Source organism: Hippocampus bargibanti, linkage group LG16 (genome assembly GCF_051943395.1).
Source record: "Hippocampus bargibanti isolate YZ-2025 linkage group LG16, ASM5194339v1, whole genome shotgun sequence".
NCBI lineage: Eukaryota > Metazoa > Chordata > Actinopteri > Syngnathiformes > Syngnathidae > Hippocampus > Hippocampus bargibanti.
Window position 1 is genome coordinate 6073822 of NC_142749.1, and position 22678 is coordinate 6096499.

Here is a 22678-nt window from a genome sequence, read left to right on the forward strand (position 1 = left end):
CCCACGAATAATGGGAGTCAAAGTTCCTTGACAACCAGTTGCAGCGTAAGAAAAACATGTTCCCAAAGGCAATGATGTGAAATAGCCAGAGGTAATCAAAAGCCATTTAGTCTTAAAGCTATGAACTCTTGGTATAACAATGTTCCAAGTGACAAACCGTACATGAATGCCACATCAAATATGGCCACGAGGTAGACTTACATTTTTGTGCAAAAGATGGCCTTTGGTTCTCTGCTTCCTCTCAGTCAGTCATTACTTCCGGCGCATATGGCATACATTACGACAGGTCAATGTGTCCTTCCATACACGTGTGTAGCGGCGGTTGTGTGCAGTAGCCGCAAAAAAAATCCAGTCAGAAGGATTCGTTGTCTTCCCATTTTTCCAATATGCTCAAGTCTGTAGTCCGCGCGGTGGCAGCCGCGATCCGCCTTCCGACGGCTTACACATCCACGACACGGGCTTTGCCGCTCAATTGCCCGACATTGTACTCAGCGAACGCGGCAACGACCAGGACCTTCACCCGCTCACTCTGGATGATGAACGGCAATGGAGCGTCGGGATACAGGCCTAAACTATTTACTACAAAAGTGTTGAATCCTTCGGCGTCGTGTGGATGCGGTGCAATGCACACAGAGGGTAAATGGCAAGTTAGTATAGTTGATGCAAAGTTAAGTGCGCGCTAACCGGCGTAACAGCACCTAAAGAGTGCATCAATTGGATAATGGCTTATTTTCCAACATATGTATTGGTAAAACATCCACAATATGCTAATCCGGTGTTAAAAAACATTTGGTCGTTGGGAACCTTCAGTTCTATTATACGATAACCATTGTATAACTATCTGGTTGGCTCTCAACCTCGAATGAATGTGCTGACAATCATTTCCGGTTGTGTGTACACTAATGTGAGTGATTCATTTTCATTTCTGAACCTGAATTTCAAATGTTTAATTCAAAAAATTGGATTGTACACCACCAAAGAAATGCCACAAAGTCACTGTGTGCAATCTCACAAACAATCTATACGACACAAACTATCAGACCGATGAATAATGACAGTGAAAAGTGTCATATCACGAGATGCATATCAAGAAAGTTGACTCTTGGTAACTGGTGAAAATGTGCCATTTTCTCCAATAGCGGCTGAGATTTTGAGTGTGACCTTTTCGTTTAATTTGACTTTGAAACATTTCTGTTCCTTCACTACTGTATGCTTTCAATATTTGTATTATTTGAAAGTTTTGTTCTATAGAAAAGAGAATTTGATGAACTTCATATGTATACAGGGGAAAAAAAGTCTTACAGATAGTGGTCGGGAGGATATAACGTGATTTAATTTGGCACTCAAATATGCACAAATATATGACTGGAATGACCAAATACGAGTTCTCGTATAACAGGAAGGAATCAATATAGCCCAGTTGAGAAGGATTGATCATGGATACAATTTATGTATAAGAAAACGCTGTATGTATAAGAAATTGTTGTGGGCCAAAGTAACACCAAGGTAACCAAACATTTTTTGTGGATCAGCAAATTGATATCAAAAATGTCAGAAGCGGAAAAGAAAACCACTGATACGTATTTTGAATGTGCCGCCGTGGTTGTCAATGATGAGGTTGTGCATTGGCAACAAGCCATGTCAGACTTTGCAAATTGTTACAAATCAGAAAACTCAAATCTCACCGATTTGTCCATTTTTTTTCTTTCCTATTGCAGGTGACAAGGCATTTGGGGAATTCCTATTTGATGAAATTAAAGAGGAGAAAAAGCTTCAGAAAAGCGGAACTCTACCCAAGATATCTGGAGGTTGGGAACTGTCGATGGATGGCACTGAAGCTCTACTCACAAAACGCGTTGCTGGAGAAAAGTAGGCCACTTGTTCAAACTACTGTCAAAAATCTGTGATTATCTACACCTCAGATTGTTTATTATCCCCTTGCAGGGTCACTGTCACATTCAATGTCAATAACAGCATTCTTCCCAATTTTGCGGAGGAGGCAGATGAAGGAGAGCAAAAATCAGGGGAAGAGGTAATTAAAGTCATGATTTTCAGTAACTGAATTAAACAGCCTTGTTTAAAAAAAACGCTTACAAGTAGTACTTTAATGTCCAGTTTTTAAATAAGTATCGCGCTTGTACTTGCAGCCTGAAATTTTGTCAACACCCAACTTTGTTGTTGAAGTGACAAAAGAGGCTGCAAAGGAGACACTGGTGATTGATTGCCAATTCCTTCAAGATGAGGTACACTCAGCCAACACCATTTTGAACAAAAAAAAGTGGCAGCACAGCTCCAATGGTTGGTCAACTTAATCTTGATCTGTTTGGGCTAGCTGGCACGTGGCGAAGAGGAGGAGGGCGACATTTTCGGTATCTTTGAGGTTAGCTTCCAGCCAGAAGGGGATCAAGACTGGAAAGAGACTAGCTACACCCTCACCAAAGACTCTTTGAATGATGTGAGTTTCTGCACAATGGCCTGACCTGATGTATTTCACAGTTTCTTGTTCAAACTTGACATTTTGTCCCATGGTCAAAGTCATAAAACTACCATATTTCTTTTTAACACAGCCAATAACCCCAGTTTTGTTTTTTCAGTCCCTCTATGATCACATGATGGACTTTCTGGCCGACCGGGGTGTTGACAACACCTTTGCCGATGAACTTATGGAGCTGAGCACTGCCATCGAGCATCAACAGTACATCAAGTTTCTTGAAGAACTCAAAATCTTTGTGAAATGTAACTAATTTTATTTATTGAATCGCATTGTCCATTTCGTCTGATCCCACATCCACTTGTAACTAATGCAAATATTAGTAGCACTTAAGGATTAAAAGATATCAGTTAGGGGCATCATTCGACAACAGACATGTTCCTTGGGTTAATTAGGTGTATTGTTTTTGTAGGTCAAAATGCCATTAAACTGTTTTCGAACTTAGAGTGGTTATGTTGTACCAAAATTATTTTGCATCTATTTTATATTCATAATTGGGAGTGTTGAACTTTCTTTAAAGGACAACCGACGTCTCCAGACAAGTTGTATCCATAATTTGTAAAATGGCTTCAAATGACTTCTACTGAGCGTATTTTAATAAGATTGCACCGCATATAGCTGTATTTTACGTTTTAAGACTCTCGCTGAATATTCAGGAAGTTTTGTTTTTGAGTTGGTTACGAGTCCGTACGTGACTTCACTAAAGGAACGTCCCTGACGACACATTGTAGCCATCACGTCAATTTATTTTGCTGTACTTGTTTGGTCTGAAAACCTCGTGTTACACCCAAAAGCCGCCAGGAGAGGGCGTCCAAGCTCCATGGAAGGAATTTATCAGCCTGTGGAAACGGGAAGATTCATTCCTCACAGGAGCTGGTCGCCATTTTTCTGCCTCTTTTCTGGGATACTACATTGCAGTCCAAATGCCTCAAAATGACACGGAAAAAAAATCTTTAATCGATTGCAAACATGTATGCTTTCCTCTTCAGAACTATTTGAATTATATTCATAACTGGATGTGTAACAAGAAAGAATATTCTCCGAATCTGAAGCCATTGTTTTGATTCTCCAGCAATGCAAGACGTCATGGTGTGATGTCACAAACTGGGGGTGGGACTTTCTGAAAATGTGCAATTCGCAGCTCAATATTTTTGCAGATTTTGGACACTTGCGTGTTTTGGGTATTTTAGATGCTATAAACGTTTATATGATGTCAGTTAAGAAACAAAAAAATGACGTCGGTTGTCCTTTAAACCAAATGTTATCTGGACCAAGTACAGACAAATCTCGGGTTTCAAACGTCTCAGTTCTCATCCAATTCGGTTTTCATACAAAAAATTCGGGTTTTTTGTGCTCCGTTATACAACCGAAATGCGGTTCTCAAACCAAACTGAGCGCACCACTCGACTCAACTTACCAACGTCACTTCCGAATGCGTCACGTCCCTGTGTCGTGCTTTCCACAATGTGACCAAAGCATTAGTATTGTTGAATAGGTTTGAATGAGATCTGCGCAAATCAGACGTTATCCTCGGGTAGCATTACATTGTGGCAGGCGTTTTAGTATTGTTCAATAAAGATAAAAACAGCAGTGTTTGGTGAGACGCTTCCTCGTGTAGCGTCCATTGTTTGCAGACTCGTGGGCAAAATTCTGCATGACTTCTAAGCTAGCAAAGTGTAAAAGTCGGGGAGGAGAATCGAGGCGCGTGTCAGTGACGTTGGTTGCACGTGAACAGGGGGAACCGACTTCTCGTTTGCAGTGTGCCTGTCCGACTTAAAAGGTCACGTTGTAGCCGCCGAGGAAGGAGCACACACGACTGAACGTCGACATGCGTTTATTCCAACGACTAACAAGTGGATCTGATCTCAACATAGAAAATGCAGTGAAATACACTGAACATAAACACGCACCTGTGCACCTGCTGGGTGAGATGCCTGGTCCTCGTGCCCGCCAAACAGTGCTAGTTTTCAGAGCAGGTGTTGAGGGAGAGATGTGAGTTTTTAAATAGTAGTTAGTCTTAAAATGGCTATTAAATCAAGATAGTTTGTCAGGTAGGATGATGTGCTAACCGGGTAATTAATTCATTTATTGACTCACAGTAAGTTCATAAAGAGTTAATCAGTTTAGCTGAACATTAAGCAGTATTTGAAATTAAGTCATACTGTTTAGCGTGTATAGTTTTAGGATTCGTTTAGTCAAATAAATGTACTGTATTTCAGGTCGGAATTTGCAGTGAAGTGACATGACCAGCGTTCATCTCAAATGCAAACTGCGATACGAATTATTGTGCAGCAGTAGCCTTTAAAGGGTTAAAATGAAGCACCTGGAATGAACCATTTGCTGGGCTGATACATCAGAGACAATGTCTCATTGGTTCACGAGGCCTCACTTTGCTTCATCACGAGTAAGGCCAGAAATGAAAGATTGCCTATCAGTGAAACATATTCGAAAGCTGCACAGTTCCTAACCACAAATGTATGTAATGTAGAGAGCTTCCCGCCCCGACACACACACTCCAGGGTGCCGTCTGGTGGAATATTGCTCGATTTGGCTTAACGCTGAATGACGGTTATTCCCTCAAAAAATGTCTATTAATCATTACCACCGCGGGCTTCCCTTCAGGACTTTAACACTAAACAAAGTGGACGGAGTGTTTTTGCACAATCGTCCACTCGGAGGAAAAAATCGAGACACCTTGTGAAGTGGCTCAGCTGTAAGTCGGTCACTAACTGAAGGAAGACGAGCGGGAGGGTCCTCCTGACCGTTACAATTTTGTGAATGGTATCACGGACTGAAAACGGCAATGGCAGCAGAACACGCTCAGTCATCTGCCACCGGGCCAGCGTACGGGCCTTTCAACTACACGCAGGTCATCCACAGCGGGCACTTCATGGTGTCGTCACCCCACCGCGACGCGTCACCCGCAGCCCTGAAAGGCGGACGGTGCCCGAGGTACGATTTCGACACGGTGAATCGGACCTGGTGTCAGACGTACCGCTACGGGCCGCTCAGCTCCGGAAGCCTGAGCATCGACCCCACACTAACCCGCCTGTTTGAGTGCATGTCCCTGGCTTACAGGTACGTGAGCCACTCCAAAACCTCGACAGCATGTTTTAATGATTTTTTGACTCCGATAACTTTGTTTGAAAACTTGCTTCGATGGAAAACCGTTTGCGCATTTGCACTCTTCTTGATATCAACTTCAAGATCCATTTACTAGTGCGGTATTTTGTTACGTTTTTGCGCAATCCAACACAACCCGGTTTTATTTATGCAGCAACTCTAAAATAAACATTCTAATGCACAGCAAAAAATGTTTCTTGGTACAACAATTAAACAGAACGTAATTGACAATTTACCCACATTAACAGAAAACACATTTTTAATTTGAGTAAATAAATGTTGCTTTCAAAAAAAAAAAAAAAAAAAAACAAGTTAAATTGTTTAGAAGACCAACATAGAAAGTCTGTGATTTTTTTAACATAAAGCATTTACACTCAATTAGGAGAAAAATAAAAATAATTCTTAGTTCTCACCAGCATAATGCCCAACATTAAAATTGTGTTGCATACTGTCGCAGGTCTAAGTGTTAACTCTGAATAAAAAACAAACAAATGATAGTTTAAAATATTGAAATTCACAGTTAAACGTGAGGACAATAAATAAAGCATACTGTATTAGTTAAACGTTTAAAAGCAGTTCTTAAACATCATGCACACATGTACTTGTAATGAAGAATTGGTGGCCCAATTGGTTTAAAAAAGGGGACAAAAGGGTTATTTATTTATTTTAACAAACCTGTTGTGGATTTGGAATGATGACAGACAGACATACCACCATAATAAACTTTGAGAGAATTGTTTTGTGGAAAAATTCACCAAGTGAGTTCTTGCATTTCATGTTAGTTATGCTGTCCTTGCATGGTGTATTTTCATGTTGGTTTCCTTTGAATTAAAAATGCAGCATATAAAAGAAAATGATGGGAATTGCAGAAGTTACAAGCATTCAATTGGTTTGTTGATATTGTTCAAGACTTGTTTAAAGGTGATCTTGCTCGTGTGCATCTGTATGTGTGTTGCTCCTGTTTGTTGTGCAACTGTTTGGAAACGTAACTACAAACTGGACTTTGATTTGAGTTGTTTGCATCTGATAGATTTGAGTGGGGTTGAGGTAATGCAACCTTGTTACAATAACACCCCTGTCTTATTTTAACAGTTTGTTTCCTGCACCCCCCTGTTTTTATAGAGCTTTATAGAGGGTTGTACTTTTATTAATATAAGCTGACTAATCATTTGAACTACAATATTTGAAACAGTAAATGAGAAATAGTGATCAGCTATCTATGATGTGAGACAAGGCCTGCACTCGTATAATCAAAAAAGGGAGAAAAATGGAGGCACTAGACCAGGGGTGCTGACACTTTTTCAGCATACGAGCTACTTACAAAAACTACCAAGTCAAAATGATCTACCCACGACAAAAATGCAAAACATAATTATTTTCAAATGTTTTAAGGATTCTTTGTATGTACAATGTATGTTGATGTACCTTGCATAACTGAATAAGCCAATATTGCACAACACACATAATAACTACATATACATAACATAATAAATAACTTAACATTTTTTTGTAATTACCTGAGTTTACTTTGATGACTTGCACTGAACTGAATCAGCCAGGGATGCAGAGTCCGGACAGTAGCTGCTGACAGCCAGCCTCAAGCACATTTCCAAATGTTCATCATTCATGGTGGAACGGTATTTGGACTTAATGATCTTCATGTAGGAAAAGGCTGACTCACATAAATAAGTGGAGCCGAATAATGCAGCCAAGGAGGTAGCACATTTCCTTAAGTTGGGGTACTTTTCCTCTGTGAGGAAGTGACAGAACTGTCCAAGTCTCTGAACAAGGAGTCAGCTGCTTCAACGAATGCTTCTTTTACCATCTCTCCGTCTTGGAAGGACTTGTTGTTTTTAACGATGGCGTGACTCACCCGGAAAGATGCTTCGGTGGCGACTTTCGCTTTTGAAGTATGTTGAGTGAAAAATGACTGCTGTCCGGACAACTGGGATTTTAGTTCGTCCACCGTTCTCTTTCTCAGCTGGCTTTTCGGCGTGAAGTCAATGTCGTATTTTCCATGAACAGTCCGAAAATGCCGCTCCACATTTTCCCATTCCGTATGAAAGTAATGTGTTTTGCCCCCTTACTTGGTCCCGCTTTCTCACTCATTTTGACCACCATATGTTTTAGCAAGGGCTTAAAATCAGAGGTAATTCGCTGACTAGCTCGTAAATTTTGCTGCGTTTAGCGCCGTTGTTTACGCATGCACGGCGACCTAAAGGTAAAAATTCAGTTGTCATCTGAATGGTTGCCCTGTATGTCAATCAAGTGACGGGACGTTTGATAGGCTGACAAATGTTTTTTTTACTGTCACGCTGCGATTGACCAGTACTACCTCCACGATAGACCAGTAGATCGCGATCGATGTAATGAGCACCCCTGCACTAGACAGTTCTATTTGAGTTACTGTTTAATGGAAATTGACTTACATCAAATGCAAGTAAATTTGCATAATTGTTTCGATATTAAATTGATGTTATGCCCCCCCCTGCTATTATTTTGTGCGGCAAATATTTTTCATTCACAGGACTGGAGCACAGGTTTTTTTTTTCCTCATGCTGCAAATTGCTGCCTCAGACGTTTTGTGTCTATGTGAGAACCCCTGATGCCCCTTCATTAGAAGCATTTTCAAATGTGCTCTTTGGCATGGCTTCCTAGCAACTCTGAGTGTGTCACATTAGGCGTCTCTCTCGATTCTGTAAAAGCAGGAAACTCTGAAGAAGCCAAATTAGCGAGATGCAGTCTCATTAGTCAAGATTGGAACAGCTTTTCAACAAAGACATTCATCACTGTCTTCGCTAAAATGTTAGAGTGCCCTGAAGGGGGTATTTGCAGTGTGAAAAATTGAACTGCCTGAACAAAGCCATGCCATGCAAGCACAATTCTCAAATTTACTGACATGTAAATGACAAATTTGTTTTTTTTTTTTTCTTGCGAGGGGAGGGGGGGGTTGCATTTCAAGCTTCGGTCAGACCTCTGGCAATTTTTCCCCTCTCACGAGTGGGCAGCATATACCTTTTGTACAGCCCACCCCACTTTCAATGCAGAAAACTCCAAACGCATGTAATTGAGGAATTAGCTTTTTTTCTTACGAAAGGAGTCTAAGGTTTCTTACACAGCACTGAATGTTCATGTAGTCCTAAAATTAAATATTTTGTGGGTCTTGCAATTTGAGTGAAAATGACAACCCTGGCACTGGAGTGGACACATACAGTAAAGTCTCGTTATATCGATATTCTCGGGAGTCGGAAAAAATGTCGATATAACCGGACTATCGATATATCCGTGCTGCGCCGAACTGCATTAAAAGGGGGGTGGGGGGCAACACGTAAATGGGGGATATGGCATGTATGTTGATATGGCATGTAATTTTATCATTGGATTCATGGATTGCGTATGTAGCATGCTTTTTGTACAGTAGTGAAGTGAAAAATAAACTTGTGCATCAAATAAAAACGTCTTTACACTTTTTTAATGACTATTTCCTTTCAAAAATGAAACCAATGCAAAATCCTCACATTGTTCTATTCACACAAAACCACGAACGCCAGCATGTACAAATACATATGAAAAACAGTGATCGTTGCAAGCGATAAAGATATCTGAATGCAACACAATTAAAAAAAAAAACCAAAACTGCAACGTTTACATTACTTATGTTGATGAAGTATTCTGTTGCACGTCAAACTCTTACGCGATGAAGGATTTGCTTGTTGGATTGTCCTCCACAGCCATTATTGCCTTGTACGTTGTTCGGATATCACAATTCTTACGTTTCCCCATGGTTGAAATTGGTGTTGAACAACAGTACTGTATATCAGCTCTGCTACGCCTTTTTTTATTGTGCTCGCGTCGACAGACCACATCGTCTGGCAGTGAATTAGTTAGTACCGTGTTTCTCTCACTCTAAATGGGATCATTTTAAATGTTTTTTTTAGAATGCACACTATTGAAAATCCAAAAAGGATCTGATAAATGCACCCGTCAAGCGGAAATGTTGCCAATTCTTCAAAACCACTGAATTAGTTTTGACAGATTTTGAAAAAGAATACAATTGCAACCCCCACCCCCTCCGAAACTTTACATTACAGGTATTGTGACTGCAATTTAATGAATGTACAAGAAAAATAAAATACAACTTTTCAGGATGTTTATATAGGTACCACTTTACAGTTTCAGCAAGGCTCCTGAATCCCAAATTCGCAGGTTGCTCCTCAGTTCAGATGCGGTGGGTTGTGCCAAGTACAGTGGCTGTGATAATTGACACCTTGGTAGTCATGCCGTTTTCCTCTTGTTGAATGTTTTTCCTCGGGTGTGGTGGTTTCTTCCTAATTATTTCAGGTTCGAAAAGTAACATACTACAATTTTGTTGTTTGTTTGTGCCTTTTTTAGTGGCAAGATTGTCTCTCCAAAGTGGAAGTCTTTCAAGGGACTGAGGTTACTGTGGCGAGATAAAATCCGTCTGAACAATGCAATTTGGAGAGCATGGTTCATCCAGTGTGAGTCCTTTGCACTTATAAACATACTTCTGCACAGTAAAGTTGCAGAATATGTTCAGAATTTGTAAAGTTGACTGTTTGATGACTGTTTAGATGTGGAGAAGCGGAAAAATCCAGTGTGTGGCTTTGTCACCCCATTGGAGGGATCTGAGGCAGACGCCCACCGAAAGCCCGAAGTAAGTTATCGGTATTATTGTGGATTCCTTTTGTTGCTTTCCATAATGCAACTGTTTCATTGATACAGGCGATTGTCCTAGAAGGCAGCTACTGGAAGCGGCGGATTGAGGTGGTCATCAAGGAGTATCACAAGTGGAGGATATATTACAAGAAAAGAGTCAGTCTTTCTATTTTTTTCTGTTTTATATTTTTTTTTCTCCACTTGCACCTTTGACCTGATATCTTTTTGTTCCTTTACAGCTTCAGAAAGAGAAGGATGGCATTCTATCAATGCTGCAAGAGGTATGACAAGTTTGAATCCTGCTGTATTATTGTCATGTTCAAACGTTAGTTGTAATAGATGTAAATGTGTGGGACAGTAGTGACAATTATAACTTTAGAAAGATTGTTGTTCTATTCGTACAAAATAAGTCAGCAATGGTTCAAAGGACAAGCATATGTCAGTCAAAAACCGACTGCACATTTTGGGATGGACGCGAGAAATCCTTACATGGCTTTTTATTTGTATTTTTTAAAATAAAATGTTTCTTCACTCACGTGGAAATTTACCCAGCAGATGTTGTTATCGACAACACTGTGTTAATGTCGTCTCTCTGTCAGCAAGAAATATACAGTAGGCTTTGTGGAGCCAGCAGAGGGTACAATTAATTCAGGCTCACCTGTTTTACCAATTAGCTGTGTAAACTGGCTGCTGGTCAAATCTAAAGTGAACAGGAAGGGACAGATGTTGGTCAAGTGATGTACATGTGAAGGACGATGCGCTAACCTCGTGGTTGGCGCATTTAGCTCACAGTTCTGTGGTTGGCGATTTGGATCCAACTCGGGCCCTCCAATGTGGAGTTTCCATCCGCAAAATTTATTTTCTTGGTAATCTCCCCCATTAAAAAAAATAATAATAATCCCATCATGATGTCAAATGAAGACTTTAATTGCCATATGCACCTTGTGTTTGGCAGGCAACACAAACATGGAGTTTGACCCCTTAGAGCTGAATTTGACATTGACATTGGCCTCATTTTGGCTGTTGACTTTTGAATGCAGTCTGAGTCCAACATACTGTACGATCACCCACACAACAATTTTTACCTTGCGGGTTCATCCTCAATCTGATAACAACAACAACAGAACTTGCGTCAAGCTGCAAAGTGAGCCATTATCATCGCCAGCAGTAAATATCACCCTCTTGAAGCCTCATATTTATTTTGCACGGCAAAAGCGCCACAATTTAATCAAATGTGACCTATTTCCTGATTTGCCCGATAAAAAAAAGACAGCACGTTCGACAGTGATGTCAAAATCAGAGACAATCAAAAGATGGTGAAAGGAAGTCGCGTCAGAAGAAGGCAATGAGGACGTATGCTCTGTAAGCACCTCACTGAGAATAGTATTCAAGTGAGGACACGTGCTTTGCCAAAACACAGCAGTGATCAACTGAGCAACCTCACAATTAGTTTGTTTTCATTGCAGCCATCTTTGCCTCCATGTCAGTGGATGCAAAGTTCAAGATCATGTCAAATTAAATCAAAGGATGTCTTCCGATTGATAGGTTAAGGTGCGCTAAAGAAGATTGGTGTCTGCTGTGGATTGTAATCTTTGAATGGCAAATGCCACACTATTTTTCATCACATTTGGATTATTTTGCAAACTCATTCAGGACGCAAAATCATGGGAATAACATGGAAGTTCCAAACAGGAAGATCGTTGCAGCAATTTGAAACCTTACTCAAAACTGGGAAGGAGACCACCGTGTGATCTGAAGTCAACCTGGCTGTCTCTGTACTATGTATGGATCTATGTTGCATGTAAAACTTGTTTAGGCAAAAATATTCCAGCATTTTCAAAGCTACACATGCTCTCTTGAAAATTAAAAAGCAACTAATAATTCTTCATATACTTTAGCTTGATTAAAAGTGTCCCTAATTTCAAAGGGGCCTTTAAAATATACTGACCAATTTTGTGTAACAATAAATAAATGTAATACAAAAACTGTAATTTAATTGCCTCACCCCCTGAGTAATTTTGGAAAAACATTTGTACCATATTTAACCAAAATACCCACAATGAGAAGAAAGGGGCGTCAGCGCAGGGCGCTGATGCATTTGTGGAACTGTCGCGGCTTGGAATTGAAGCAGATTTGCGTGGGACAGGAGATGTGAGACAATTTATTTTCCTCAATGGATGCTACAGCTTCATGTTTGCTTTCAACATTTAGCTTGTCACAGACGTGCACATTTCACAATGACGTCCCTGATCCATTGGTGAAAAGGCTTTGATTCTCTCCTCCTTCATCGACAACTCCTTCATACAACATACAGTAGACGGTGCAGAAAGTGCTTAAAACTGAATGATTGTCTGTGTTTTTTGTGTTGTGTCACATTATCTATTTAGTTTTGTTGTTGTTTGACTTCAAGATGGTGACGCGAGAGTGGTTGCCTTTACAGCAGCTCCTGTATTTTTTTCTACTTCTTCCTTTTCTTTACTCTTCATATCTTTGCCGTTGTTAAATGTAAACTTTTCCACTGTGAGATTAATAAAGGTCTCCAATCCAACAACTATCCAATACAGTCGAATCTCAAGGGCCATAATGAATCTGTACACTAAAACGATAGTTCAGTGTCACCATTTCTAATAAAATGGCCGCCAACTAACATGCATAATACAATATGTGTAAATGTAAAAACATGAACATGTAATCCACTACAAACATGCCAGCGACGTGTTACCCTCCGTAGGCAACTGCTAGTGCCGTCGACATGTTTCTGGAAGTACAACAACGCATGGTTCGATAGTTCGCATTGCAGAGCAATGGAGGGGAGTCCAGCATTATACGTTTCGTTCACAAGCAAGGTTGCGGCAGCAATTAGTGTCGCATGGGTCATTGTTCAACAAAGGCCTTTTTGCCATTTTGTGGGAAAAAATCTGGATATCATAATGATGTTTACAATGTAGCCACAAGGGGGCACAAGCCAGTGTCTTATTGAGCCGGTCCCAATTCAGAAGGTTGTGTCAGTAAGGGCATCCGAATTTTGCCAAAACAAATATGCGAATCAAACCTATGAATTCTATATTGGTACTGTTGACCTTCAGGGTGCCAGTGGAAAATGGACTACTGTTGGTCGAAGAGGGAGAGGAGAGGGAGGTGTGCCCGGAGGAAAAGAGAGAAATGGAACGCCAAGAGTATAGAACTAAGAGGAGGAACTTTGAATGTAGGAACAATGACAGGTAAAGGTCGAGAGCTGGTTGACATGATGCAGAGAAGGAAGGTAGACATACTGTGTGTCCAGGAGACCAGATGGAAAGGGAGCAAGGCTAGAAGCTTAGGGTCAGGGTTTAAGTTGTTCTATCATGGTGAAGACAGAAAGAGAAATGGAGTTGGGGTTATCTTAAAAGAGGAGTTTGTTAGGAATGTCTTAGATGTAAAAAGAGTATCAGATAGAATGATGAGTCTGAATCTAGAAATTGAAGGCGTGATGTTCAATGTTGTTTGTGGTTTTGCCCCACACGTAGGATGTGAGCTGGCGGAGAAGGAGAAATTTTGGTTGGACTTTGATGAAGTCATACAGAACATCCCGAGAAGTGAGAGGGTTGTAATTGGTGGAGACTTCAATGGACATGTTGGCGCAGGAAACAAAGATGATGAGGAGGTGATGGGCAGGTTTGGACTCCAGATGAGGAACACGGAAGGACAGATGGTGGTTGACTTTGCTAAGAGAATGCAAATGGCTATTGTGAATACTTTCTTTCAGAAGAGACAGGAACCTAGACCCTGGTGGAGGTGGGACTCCACCAGGGGACTCCACCAGGGGTCAGCTCTGAGACCCTTCTTGTTTGCTATGGTGATGGACAGGCTGACAGACGATGTTAGACAAGAATCTCCTTGGACCATGATGTTTGCAGATGACATTGTGATCTGTAACGAGAACGGGGAACAGGTGGCGGAGAAACTACAGATGTGGAGATATGCCCTGGAAAGGAGAGGAATGAAGATCAGTCGCAGCAAGACGGAATATATGTGTGTGAAAGAGAGGGATCCAAGTGCAAGAGTGATGCTACCGGGAAAAGAGATAAAGAAGGTGGAGGGTTTTAAGTACTTGGGGTCAACTGTCCAGAGCAATGGAGAGTGTGGAAAAGAGGTGAAGAAGCATGTCCAGGCAGGCTGGAGCGGCTGGAGACAAATGTCAGGTGTGATGTGTGATAGAAGGGTTTCAGCTAGGATGAAAGGAAAAGTGTATAAAACCGTGGTCAGACCAGCCATGATGTTTGGACTGGAGACAGTGCCATTGAAGAAAAGACAGGAAGCAGAGCTGGAGGTAGCAGAGCTGAAGATGTTGAGGTTTTCTTTGGGAGTGATCAGGTTGGATCGGATCAGGAATGAGTACATTAGAGGGACAACTCATATTAGAGGCTTTGGAGAGAAAGTCATAGAGGCCAGACTGAGATGGTTTGGACATGTCCAGAGGAGAGAGAGTGACTATATCGGGAGAAGGATGCTGAGCCTTGAACTGCCAGGCAGGAGACCGAGAGGAAGACCGAAGAGGGGGTTTATGGATGTGGTCAAAGAAGACATGAAGGTAGCTGGTGTGAGAGAAGAGGATGTACAAAACCGGGATAGATGGAGGACATTGATTCGCTGTGGCGACCCCTGAGGGGACAAGCCGAAAGGAAAAGAAGATCATAATGATGTTTACCTTGTTAAGATGTTTGTTGTCAACAAATGGAAAATGAATTACACGAAATCAGGACTTTGAAATGTAATCGTCATGGGGTGAAAATGTAAACAGAGTATATTGAGATAAGGTTCGACTGTATTCTAGTGACCATAAAAACTCTTCATTACTTTCCCTTATTTTATCTCCCCACCCGTTTCCCCACCTCAATAATAAAAATTTGAATGAAACGGGCCGACAGGAAATCCCTAAAAAAAGGTAATTCGCCGGAACTAGGTAATCACGAACTGTACCTGTGGTGATGGGTACTTTAAGTCCTCCTTTTCATCTGCACGTGAAGTTTCCTACTGTGGTAGAATTACATGTAGGTCAGGGAGAAAAGACCACCCTTATTGAAATGATGAGCCGTCAAAATAAATGAACAAACCCAGCGTAATGATTACCTGGAAGGGACTTGTGCTTTTGAACACTATACTTGCTATGTATTTTTCACACACACACACACACACACACACACACACACACACACACACACACACACACACACACACACACACACACACACACACACACACACACACACACACACACACACACACACACACACACACACACACAGAGTCAATCTTTATTCTTTGAACTTGCACATGCATACTATTTTTCAATAACGGCCAATCTATTGGCCAAAACAAATTACAAGAGGAACAAGTCATGTGCTTAGACGTAATAAAAACAGGATGTCGTCCTCCGGGCTTCCCTATAAATGTGATCTCGATGTGGATGATCAGAATGAAGAGAAACATCATGGGCAGAGGGAAAGTGCTTTGTTAGGGTCTTCTATGTGGCGTTCAGGTCTGGATTTAGACAAGAGGTTGGTGCTGAAGACTTTATATCTATGCAGTATTTCATTTTGTGTTGTCTTATATGATCCGCCAAAATAGTCTCGATCTGCTACGGTGCTGTTTCATGCCAATAACACATAATCTCTGTGATTTTAAAATAGGCTCGTTGGGCGATTGATAATGGTTTTCTCATGTATTAACTGATGTACTCAATGGTCAAATCTGTCAGGCAAAGTTGGAGAAATGGTCCAGTCAGATGTATCCCGAACCTGAAGCGACACCAGAGGAGGCTCACATGTTTGACCTGGACTACCTTCTGTCAGATATCTCTGACACTCTGTTCACAATGACACAGAAGCAATGCCCCTGGGCCAGCAGCGAGTGGCACAACAGTAAGTAAGCAACACATTTTGGCTGCGTCTGTGCCTCTCAGAATTAAACGAAGATGTTATTAACTCATTCGCTGCATTCATGAATCGGGTTTTGTTTTTTCTTGTTTGGGTGCCGATAAAGCGTTCCAGCTTCAGCTTTTAAAGTGCTATATAAACCAATATGTTTGTATTGCATTGTATTTTGGACAGCTGCCCTCATTTCAAGCTCATATAACTCCAGACCCATATAATTTAGGAATTAACTTTTTTTCTGATTAAAGAAAGAGTAAGGTTTCTTACGCTACATTGAATGTTTATGTAGTCCTGAAACTCAATATTATGTGGATCCCTCAAATCGAGTGAGAATGAAAAAAACACCCGGCACTGGAGTGGATGCATTTTTGCACGTCAGGCACTGAATGAGTTAAATATGTTTGTGCTTTTACAGAAAGTAAAAAAAGTGTGATCGTGACATTTGGATTTTTTTCTTGTCAAAGAACATACTGATTGGTGTTAAAACAAATGGCATGGCATTTTGTGGACTGATGAAAGCTGCATTGAATCCTTAATCACATCGAAGCACTCTTCTACTGATTCCCCTTCCTTAGCATACACGACAAATTCTGACATGATTCAACCAGGCCTGACTCCTCTGCAACCCAACTTGGATGATTTCATGGACATCCCAGGTACTTTTTTGACACCTGTCTGTTTTCTTTTTTTCCGCAAAAAATAAACTGAAATAATTGGATGCACTGATGATTTTTGAACGAGAGTATTGAAATTTCCACATCAGTATGCGTTGTCTTTGTGCAGTTAGCCTATTGATATGGCCTTTCATTGACCGCGAATTGACATGTGGGGCTCATATATAAAGGCAGGTCCACTATTGAGTAAACGCAGAAGTTAGTTTACGACTACAGTGATCACTAAAGGTGATTAGTGAAACAACTTTCTTCCGTCACCCACCTTAGTCGAGCCAAAATGACTGTTTTAATGCACATTATAATGGAAACTTATAATTTTTTTTTTTTTTCCCGTGCCCTTCTGAGTTTTACTTTGGTCTTTTCACAGATATCTTCATGAACGCGGGAGTCCAGCCATGTGACCAGTCAGATTTTGCAGACTCGGGCTATTTTGAAAGTTCCTCCAACGCTGCGCTTGCCCCTGTTGCAGCTCCTCATCTATTCATTGATACCCACACCCAACAGGTACTTGCACATGTACAGTAGTTTTATTTACCAAATTACAGTCTTGCATAACACATAAGTCACTTTTTCCTGCAGGCTGCTTTGTCATCTGATAATTTATCTCAAGCTTCATCATCTAAATCTCAAGCAGAAGGTACCGGTCTAAACCAGCATTGTAGCGCATACCACTCCACCACCTCTGGATTTGGACCACAGTCATATAATGATCCAGTTATTCCCGCTTCATTCCCCGCCAACGTTGATCAGGTGTTCTCTGCTGCCGTCCCTTTATTTTACCCATTCCCATGTCACAAATTCGGCTACCACACAGCCACCGGCGCAACGCCGACCGTCATCACTCACACTGCCTCCACAATGGACAGTACACAACAAGGTCATAGATACCCTCACACAGTGGACACGTACCCCCAAGCTCCATGCCCCTCTCTCAGCTACATGTCTGACCCGGTTCACGCCGCCCTGCCTCCCGGAGGCACGTTGCACTGCTTTGCGGTTCCTGAACAGGTGTCGATGACAAACGTGCGAGGGAAATGCAAGCAAATGAAAGGAGGAGAAAGGCCATTCGGTCCACCTGTCGCTCTGTCTTACACTTCGTCTGCCGCCCCCACGAGCTGCCTGGCGAAGCTGCTCTCCGCAGGTACCCGTGAGTGGGCGTTTGTTGTTGCAGTTGTTATTTATCTTGAAAAGTAACATGCGCGTTACTGTCTTGTGCTTTCAGGGAAGCCATTGGTTGGGTTTGAAACGACTTACGTGACAGGTGAAGGACAGAAGTCGCCATCTTCAAATGCTTCGGTGAGCATGCTTTCAGCGGCAATGTGTTTGGTGGCACTTATCTATCACGATTACCTCAATAAAAGTTGTCATAAAAAGACATAACAAAAATGAAACTACAGTTACCCCGACAATGTTCTGTCTTGCTTCTAGTTTTATTCTTCCATGATTTCTCCCCTTCGGAGAACCCAAAAAAGCACAACTGAGGGGCTTAGGTGTAAATCACTTGACATGAAACTGACTTCGGTCAGTATTTAGTTTGGCAATTATATTTGTGTATTTCATAAAAAAAACATACCCTCAAAAATATAATAATAATATTGAACGTTGGCAGCTTTAGTACACTATTAATGTTTAATACGTCTGCATCAAACTGCATCAAATCTGTGTGTGGCGTTTGCATAGTCTACCCATGCGTCTGGGAGATTATTATAGGAACTCTGATTTATTTCAGATTGAAAAACAACCACAAATGAATGCATTCTAAAGACTCTAACTTAAATTTCATGCTGTCAAATCGACTGTAAATGACCATACTTGGCGATTTTATTTTACTTCTCGTCCAGTATGTGTTCTTCTTCATCAAACAAAAAATGTGTTTTGCAACAGGTTTCCGCGAGTGAGCATGTTGGAGGAGCTTCATCTCAAGTATTGCATGAAGCCGCTTGGCATGGGGTGATCCCAGCATTGCGCAACCAGAGTTCAGCTCATGTTCAGAGTCGAACCTCCAAAGGCTCAACGGTGCCCGCCTTGCTCACCGATGACTCTGCTCACACCAGCACAACCCTTCTTGTCCCAAAGACCGAAAAATTGTCACCTGTCCAGCTTTATGGCACAGACAGGAGCATCTTAACAGGTATGCAGCATAACTCAGTACAACTAAATGATATGAAATAGTTTCCCACACTGGGCATTTTCTAATATTTTGCCACTGTATATCACACCACTTATCTTTGCTACGGGTTGCGGTTACCGAAGTCATATTTACTTCAGGCACAACTTTGAACAAACAACCTATCGTATTTTCCAAGTTTTAAACAAGCATAACATGAATGTTTTTGAAATGTGTTTTTTTTTCCTGATATTGAACTGATACAATATTGAATCAGGACACCCTGAATAATGTTAATTTAATGTATGTGGGCATCACTTTAAAGTAGTGGCTTCACAATTCTTACATTCCACCTTTGACCTTGATATTTGTATCCTTGGTTAATTGAAACTTTAAAATTGGCCAGTCAGTGTGAATTTCTTTGCAAATGCCACTTTGCAACCAGTTCAAAGTTGGATTGGATTGCATTAGCCTTTATTAGTCTCGCAGTGGAGAAATTTACATTTCACAGCAGCAAAGTTATGAAAGAAAAGCAAAATACAGGAGCTGCTGGAAAGGCAGCCACTCTCGCGGCGCCGTCTTGAAGTCAAAAGAACAAAAAAAAACTAAATAACAAAGAACATGACAACACAAAGACACAGAGTTTTGTGCCAGCGCAAAAGGAAATGTATGGCTGGTGTTAACATGCGGTCGGCAGTCATTTCTACATCCAACAGTTTTGTGATGAACGAGATATAAATGTTTAAAAGATCAGAAATCGCTTTTATCGTGCCTCCTTTTAGCCATGTTATTGGATTTTCAAATTGATTTTCCAGGTTATCCAGGCCAAACATCACCCCCAACCCCGCTTGACAAATCTTCTAATCCAGAATCTTCACATTCAAGCTTCCTCGGATATGGAATGATAGAAATGAGTCAGGTATATACTGTAGATTGTTTTTCAATTGAAACGGGCAGTGCTAAATCGGTTCGCAAGAAATGTGCCAAGATGTATAGACTGTGTGATGTTAAATGTATTCCGCAGCACACAGAGAGCAGGAGGATAACGCACATCTCTGCTGAACAGAAGAGGCGATTCAACATCAAACTGGGATTTGACACTTTACATAATATTGTGACTACACTCAGCTCTCAGCCAAGCATCAAGGTAAGGTAAAAAGGTGTAAAAGGATGTAGAATCATGAAACGGCGATTTAAAAAAATAGCAAGGTGCAATGGCTGACATGCGGTATCTTGTCTACCTACTGACTCAGATCAGCAAAGCCACCACATTACAGAAGACTGCTGAGTATATCAGTAAGATGCAGCAGGAGAAAACTCTGCTGCACGAGGAGGCTCAGAGACTCCGGGATGAGATCCGGATGCTGAATTCTGCCATCAAGTGAGACATTTATAGTTTGGTTGGACTGTGTGTGTTGCATAAGAACACTGGCGACTGACTATATTACCTACCACCCTCACCTCAATCAAGCTGCATATTTATTTTGTTATTTTTTTTTACATTTATATATCTATTTTCCAGTGTATAAGGTGTCCCCAAAACCCCTGATTTTCTCCAAAAGATGACCCTGTGCCTAATATTGAGCCACAACAGGTCTCGCAACTCCTGTCAGCAGCCACGACTCCATTTCCCCCCACCGTAGAAGTAGTGCGTAACCCCAGCCTCTACTGTAGCACCTTATAATGTAGTATGCCCTATATTTGAAAAAAAATCATAGTTCTATACCTGGAAAACTTTCTTCATTCATTAAAGGTGCGCCTTATATATGGAAATGTTTTGAAAATATACCATTGGGGGTGCGCCTTATACTCCGGTGTGCCTTATACATTATTTAGCTTGCTTGCGTGCTTATTTATTTATTTTTAGTTATCTATCTGTGTCTATTTGTGTATTTATGTGTTTATGTATTGTGTGTTTGGTTTATTATTATTATCATTATTATTATTTATTATTATCATTATCATTATTATTGTTATTATTATTATTATTATTATTATTTTGCAGTGCATGCCAACAACAGCTACCAGCCACAGGTGTACCCATCACTCGCCAGCGATTTGACCACATGAGGCAAACGTTCCGGGAATACGTCCAGGCACAGACACTGCAAAATTGGAAGTTCTGGATTGTATCTTTCATTGTGAACAAGCACAAGAGGCAGGGATGAAACGTGAAAATATAAAACAGATATCAAAATGTTTGGATGTTCATTAGTTCACCATAGAAATATGGTGATGTCGTGGTGAGCATGTTTTATTCACAGTCAAGAGGTTTGGGTTTCTGGAGTTTATCTTTGCTTCTTTTTTGGGCAGGGGGCAAGGTACACCCTGAACCGGTCCTCAGCCAGTCACAGTTCCATTAACTTGCCTTTATTTCCTCAACCTGGTCTCCCAGTTCAGCATCATCATTGAGCCACTTTTTGAGTCCTATAATGGAATGGTGTCCACTGCCAGTGTGGAACAACTGTGCCAGTCCACTTTGTCCTGGCTGGATCAACACTGCTCTCTGCCATCTCTACGACCCAGTCAGGCATACACAACGCATCTAAACCATTGGATTCTCCTTATTTCTGTCTTCACTTTAAATTGCGTCTTGTTTGATTCCCAGTGGTTCTGAGTTCACTCCGTCTCCTGAGCACAACGACATCCATCCTAAGTGACCCAAGCCTGTTACCCGAGCAGGCCACTCTTGCCGTCACTCAGGATGACCCTTCTACCACCTTGGACCACTCCACACAGCACTCTTCTCAAGAAAATATTGGCAATATGTGACTGAAAAAAATGTCTCAATAGTCTGTTTTTAGACTTTGAATTCTGTATAGTTTCCTCTCAAATTTACTCGCCGTTAAAAGAAAATACTGTACGCTGAAAAAAATGTCACTTGCATTCATATCTTGTTCCTATGCTAGGTAAAAAAAATCTGCAATGTTTCAGTGCTATTTCTCAGAAAACAGTATGTAGAAAAAAAAGTGTTTATTGTGCGTGTGTGTGTGCGTGTGTGTGTGCGTGTGTGTGTGTGTGTGTGTGTGTGTGTGTGTGTGTGTGTGTGTGTGTGTGTGTGTGTGTGTGTGTGTGTGTGTGTGTGTGTGTGAGCGAGAGAGAGAGAGAGAGAGAGAGACAGTGTACTTTTAAGTGTTACTCCAATTAAGCAGTAAAAGTTGTAAGTGTACTGCATTCATTCCTTATGTAGCCCACTCTAACATTTTAAATCACAAGGTTCATTAATGTAGTTTTTCATAGCGCGCTGCTCTGGTTTCCTCCCACATTGCAAATCTCCAATCACTTTTGAAGAGTCCCCCAAAAACATGTTTGTCTAAAGTTGTGGTTGTCTAAATAATAAATAAATTATATACTGTATATCCATCCCATCCATCCATTTTATCCTCATTAGAGTCGCGGGGGGGGGGGGGGGGGGGGGGGGGGGGGGGCTGGAGCCTATCCCAACACCCTGAATTGATTGCCAGCCAATTAAGATCTAAGTACGGAAACGTTGTTTTTCCAGGACGAGATGCAGGGTAATAGTAGTGTAAAACATCAAGAAAAAAACGTGAATACAACAGCATAAGAGAACAACATAAATTGAGCATCAAAAACATAAAAAGAGAAAAACATAACCATATTGAAAAAACAAACTACTTTGACAGCAACGTGTCAAAAATACAAAAAAAACTGCACAACATGAAAATATAAAATA

At 41.1% G+C, this 22678-nt stretch overlaps 2 protein-coding genes across 2 annotated transcripts; both read left to right on the top strand.

Moving 5' to 3' along the window:
- The first annotated feature begins 270 nt into the window (after window positions 1–270).
- c1qbp (complement C1q binding protein) lies at window positions 271–2935 on the top strand. Its single transcript, XM_089016956.1, has 6 exons — window positions 271–636; window positions 1719–1869; window positions 1945–2032; window positions 2148–2243; window positions 2333–2455; window positions 2595–2935. Exons 1-6 carry the CDS (start codon window positions 387–389, stop codon window positions 2742–2744), a joined length of 858 nt encoding a protein of 285 aa, XP_088873082.1. The 5' UTR covers window positions 271–386; the 3' UTR covers window positions 2745–2935.
- A 2146-nt stretch (window positions 2936–5081) lies between these two features.
- On the top strand, window positions 5082–22341 carry mlxipl (MLX interacting protein like). Its single transcript, XM_089017809.1, has 17 exons — window positions 5082–5569; window positions 10007–10113; window positions 10207–10289; window positions 10358–10447; window positions 10531–10572; window positions 16029–16191; window positions 16779–16859; window positions 17245–17381; window positions 17457–18018; window positions 18100–18173; window positions 18762–19008; window positions 19800–19903; window positions 20009–20131; window positions 20238–20365; window positions 20990–21113; window positions 21380–21509; window positions 21593–22341. Exons 1-17 carry the CDS (start codon window positions 5295–5297, stop codon window positions 21754–21756), a joined length of 2634 nt encoding a protein of 877 aa, XP_088873935.1. The 5' UTR covers window positions 5082–5294; the 3' UTR covers window positions 21757–22341.
- Window positions 22342–22678: the final 337 nt, after the last annotated feature.

Excerpts from the sequence above, each read along its gene's own strand:
- c1qbp (XM_089016956.1), top strand. The coding sequence starts at position 387 with ATGCTCAAGTCTGTAGTCCGCGCGGTGGCAGCCGCGATCCGCCTTCCG. Across the intron at positions 1,870-1,944 it reads AAACGCGTTGCTGGAGAAAA|GGTCACTGTCACATTCAATG; the intron begins GTAGGCCACTTG and ends ATCCCCTTGCAG. Across the intron at positions 2,033-2,147 it reads AGCAAAAATCAGGGGAAGAG|CCTGAAATTTTGTCAACACC; the intron begins GTAATTAAAGTC and ends TTGTACTTGCAG.
- mlxipl (XM_089017809.1), top strand. The coding sequence starts at position 5,295 with ATGGCAGCAGAACACGCTCAGTCATCTGCCACCGGGCCAGCGTACGGG. Across the intron at positions 10,448-10,530 it reads GGATATATTACAAGAAAAGA|CTTCAGAAAGAGAAGGATGG; the intron begins GTCAGTCTTTCT and ends GTTCCTTTACAG. Across the intron at positions 21,114-21,379 it reads AAAATTGGAAGTTCTGGATT|TTCAGCATCATCATTGAGCC; the intron begins GTATCTTTCATT and ends CTGGTCTCCCAG.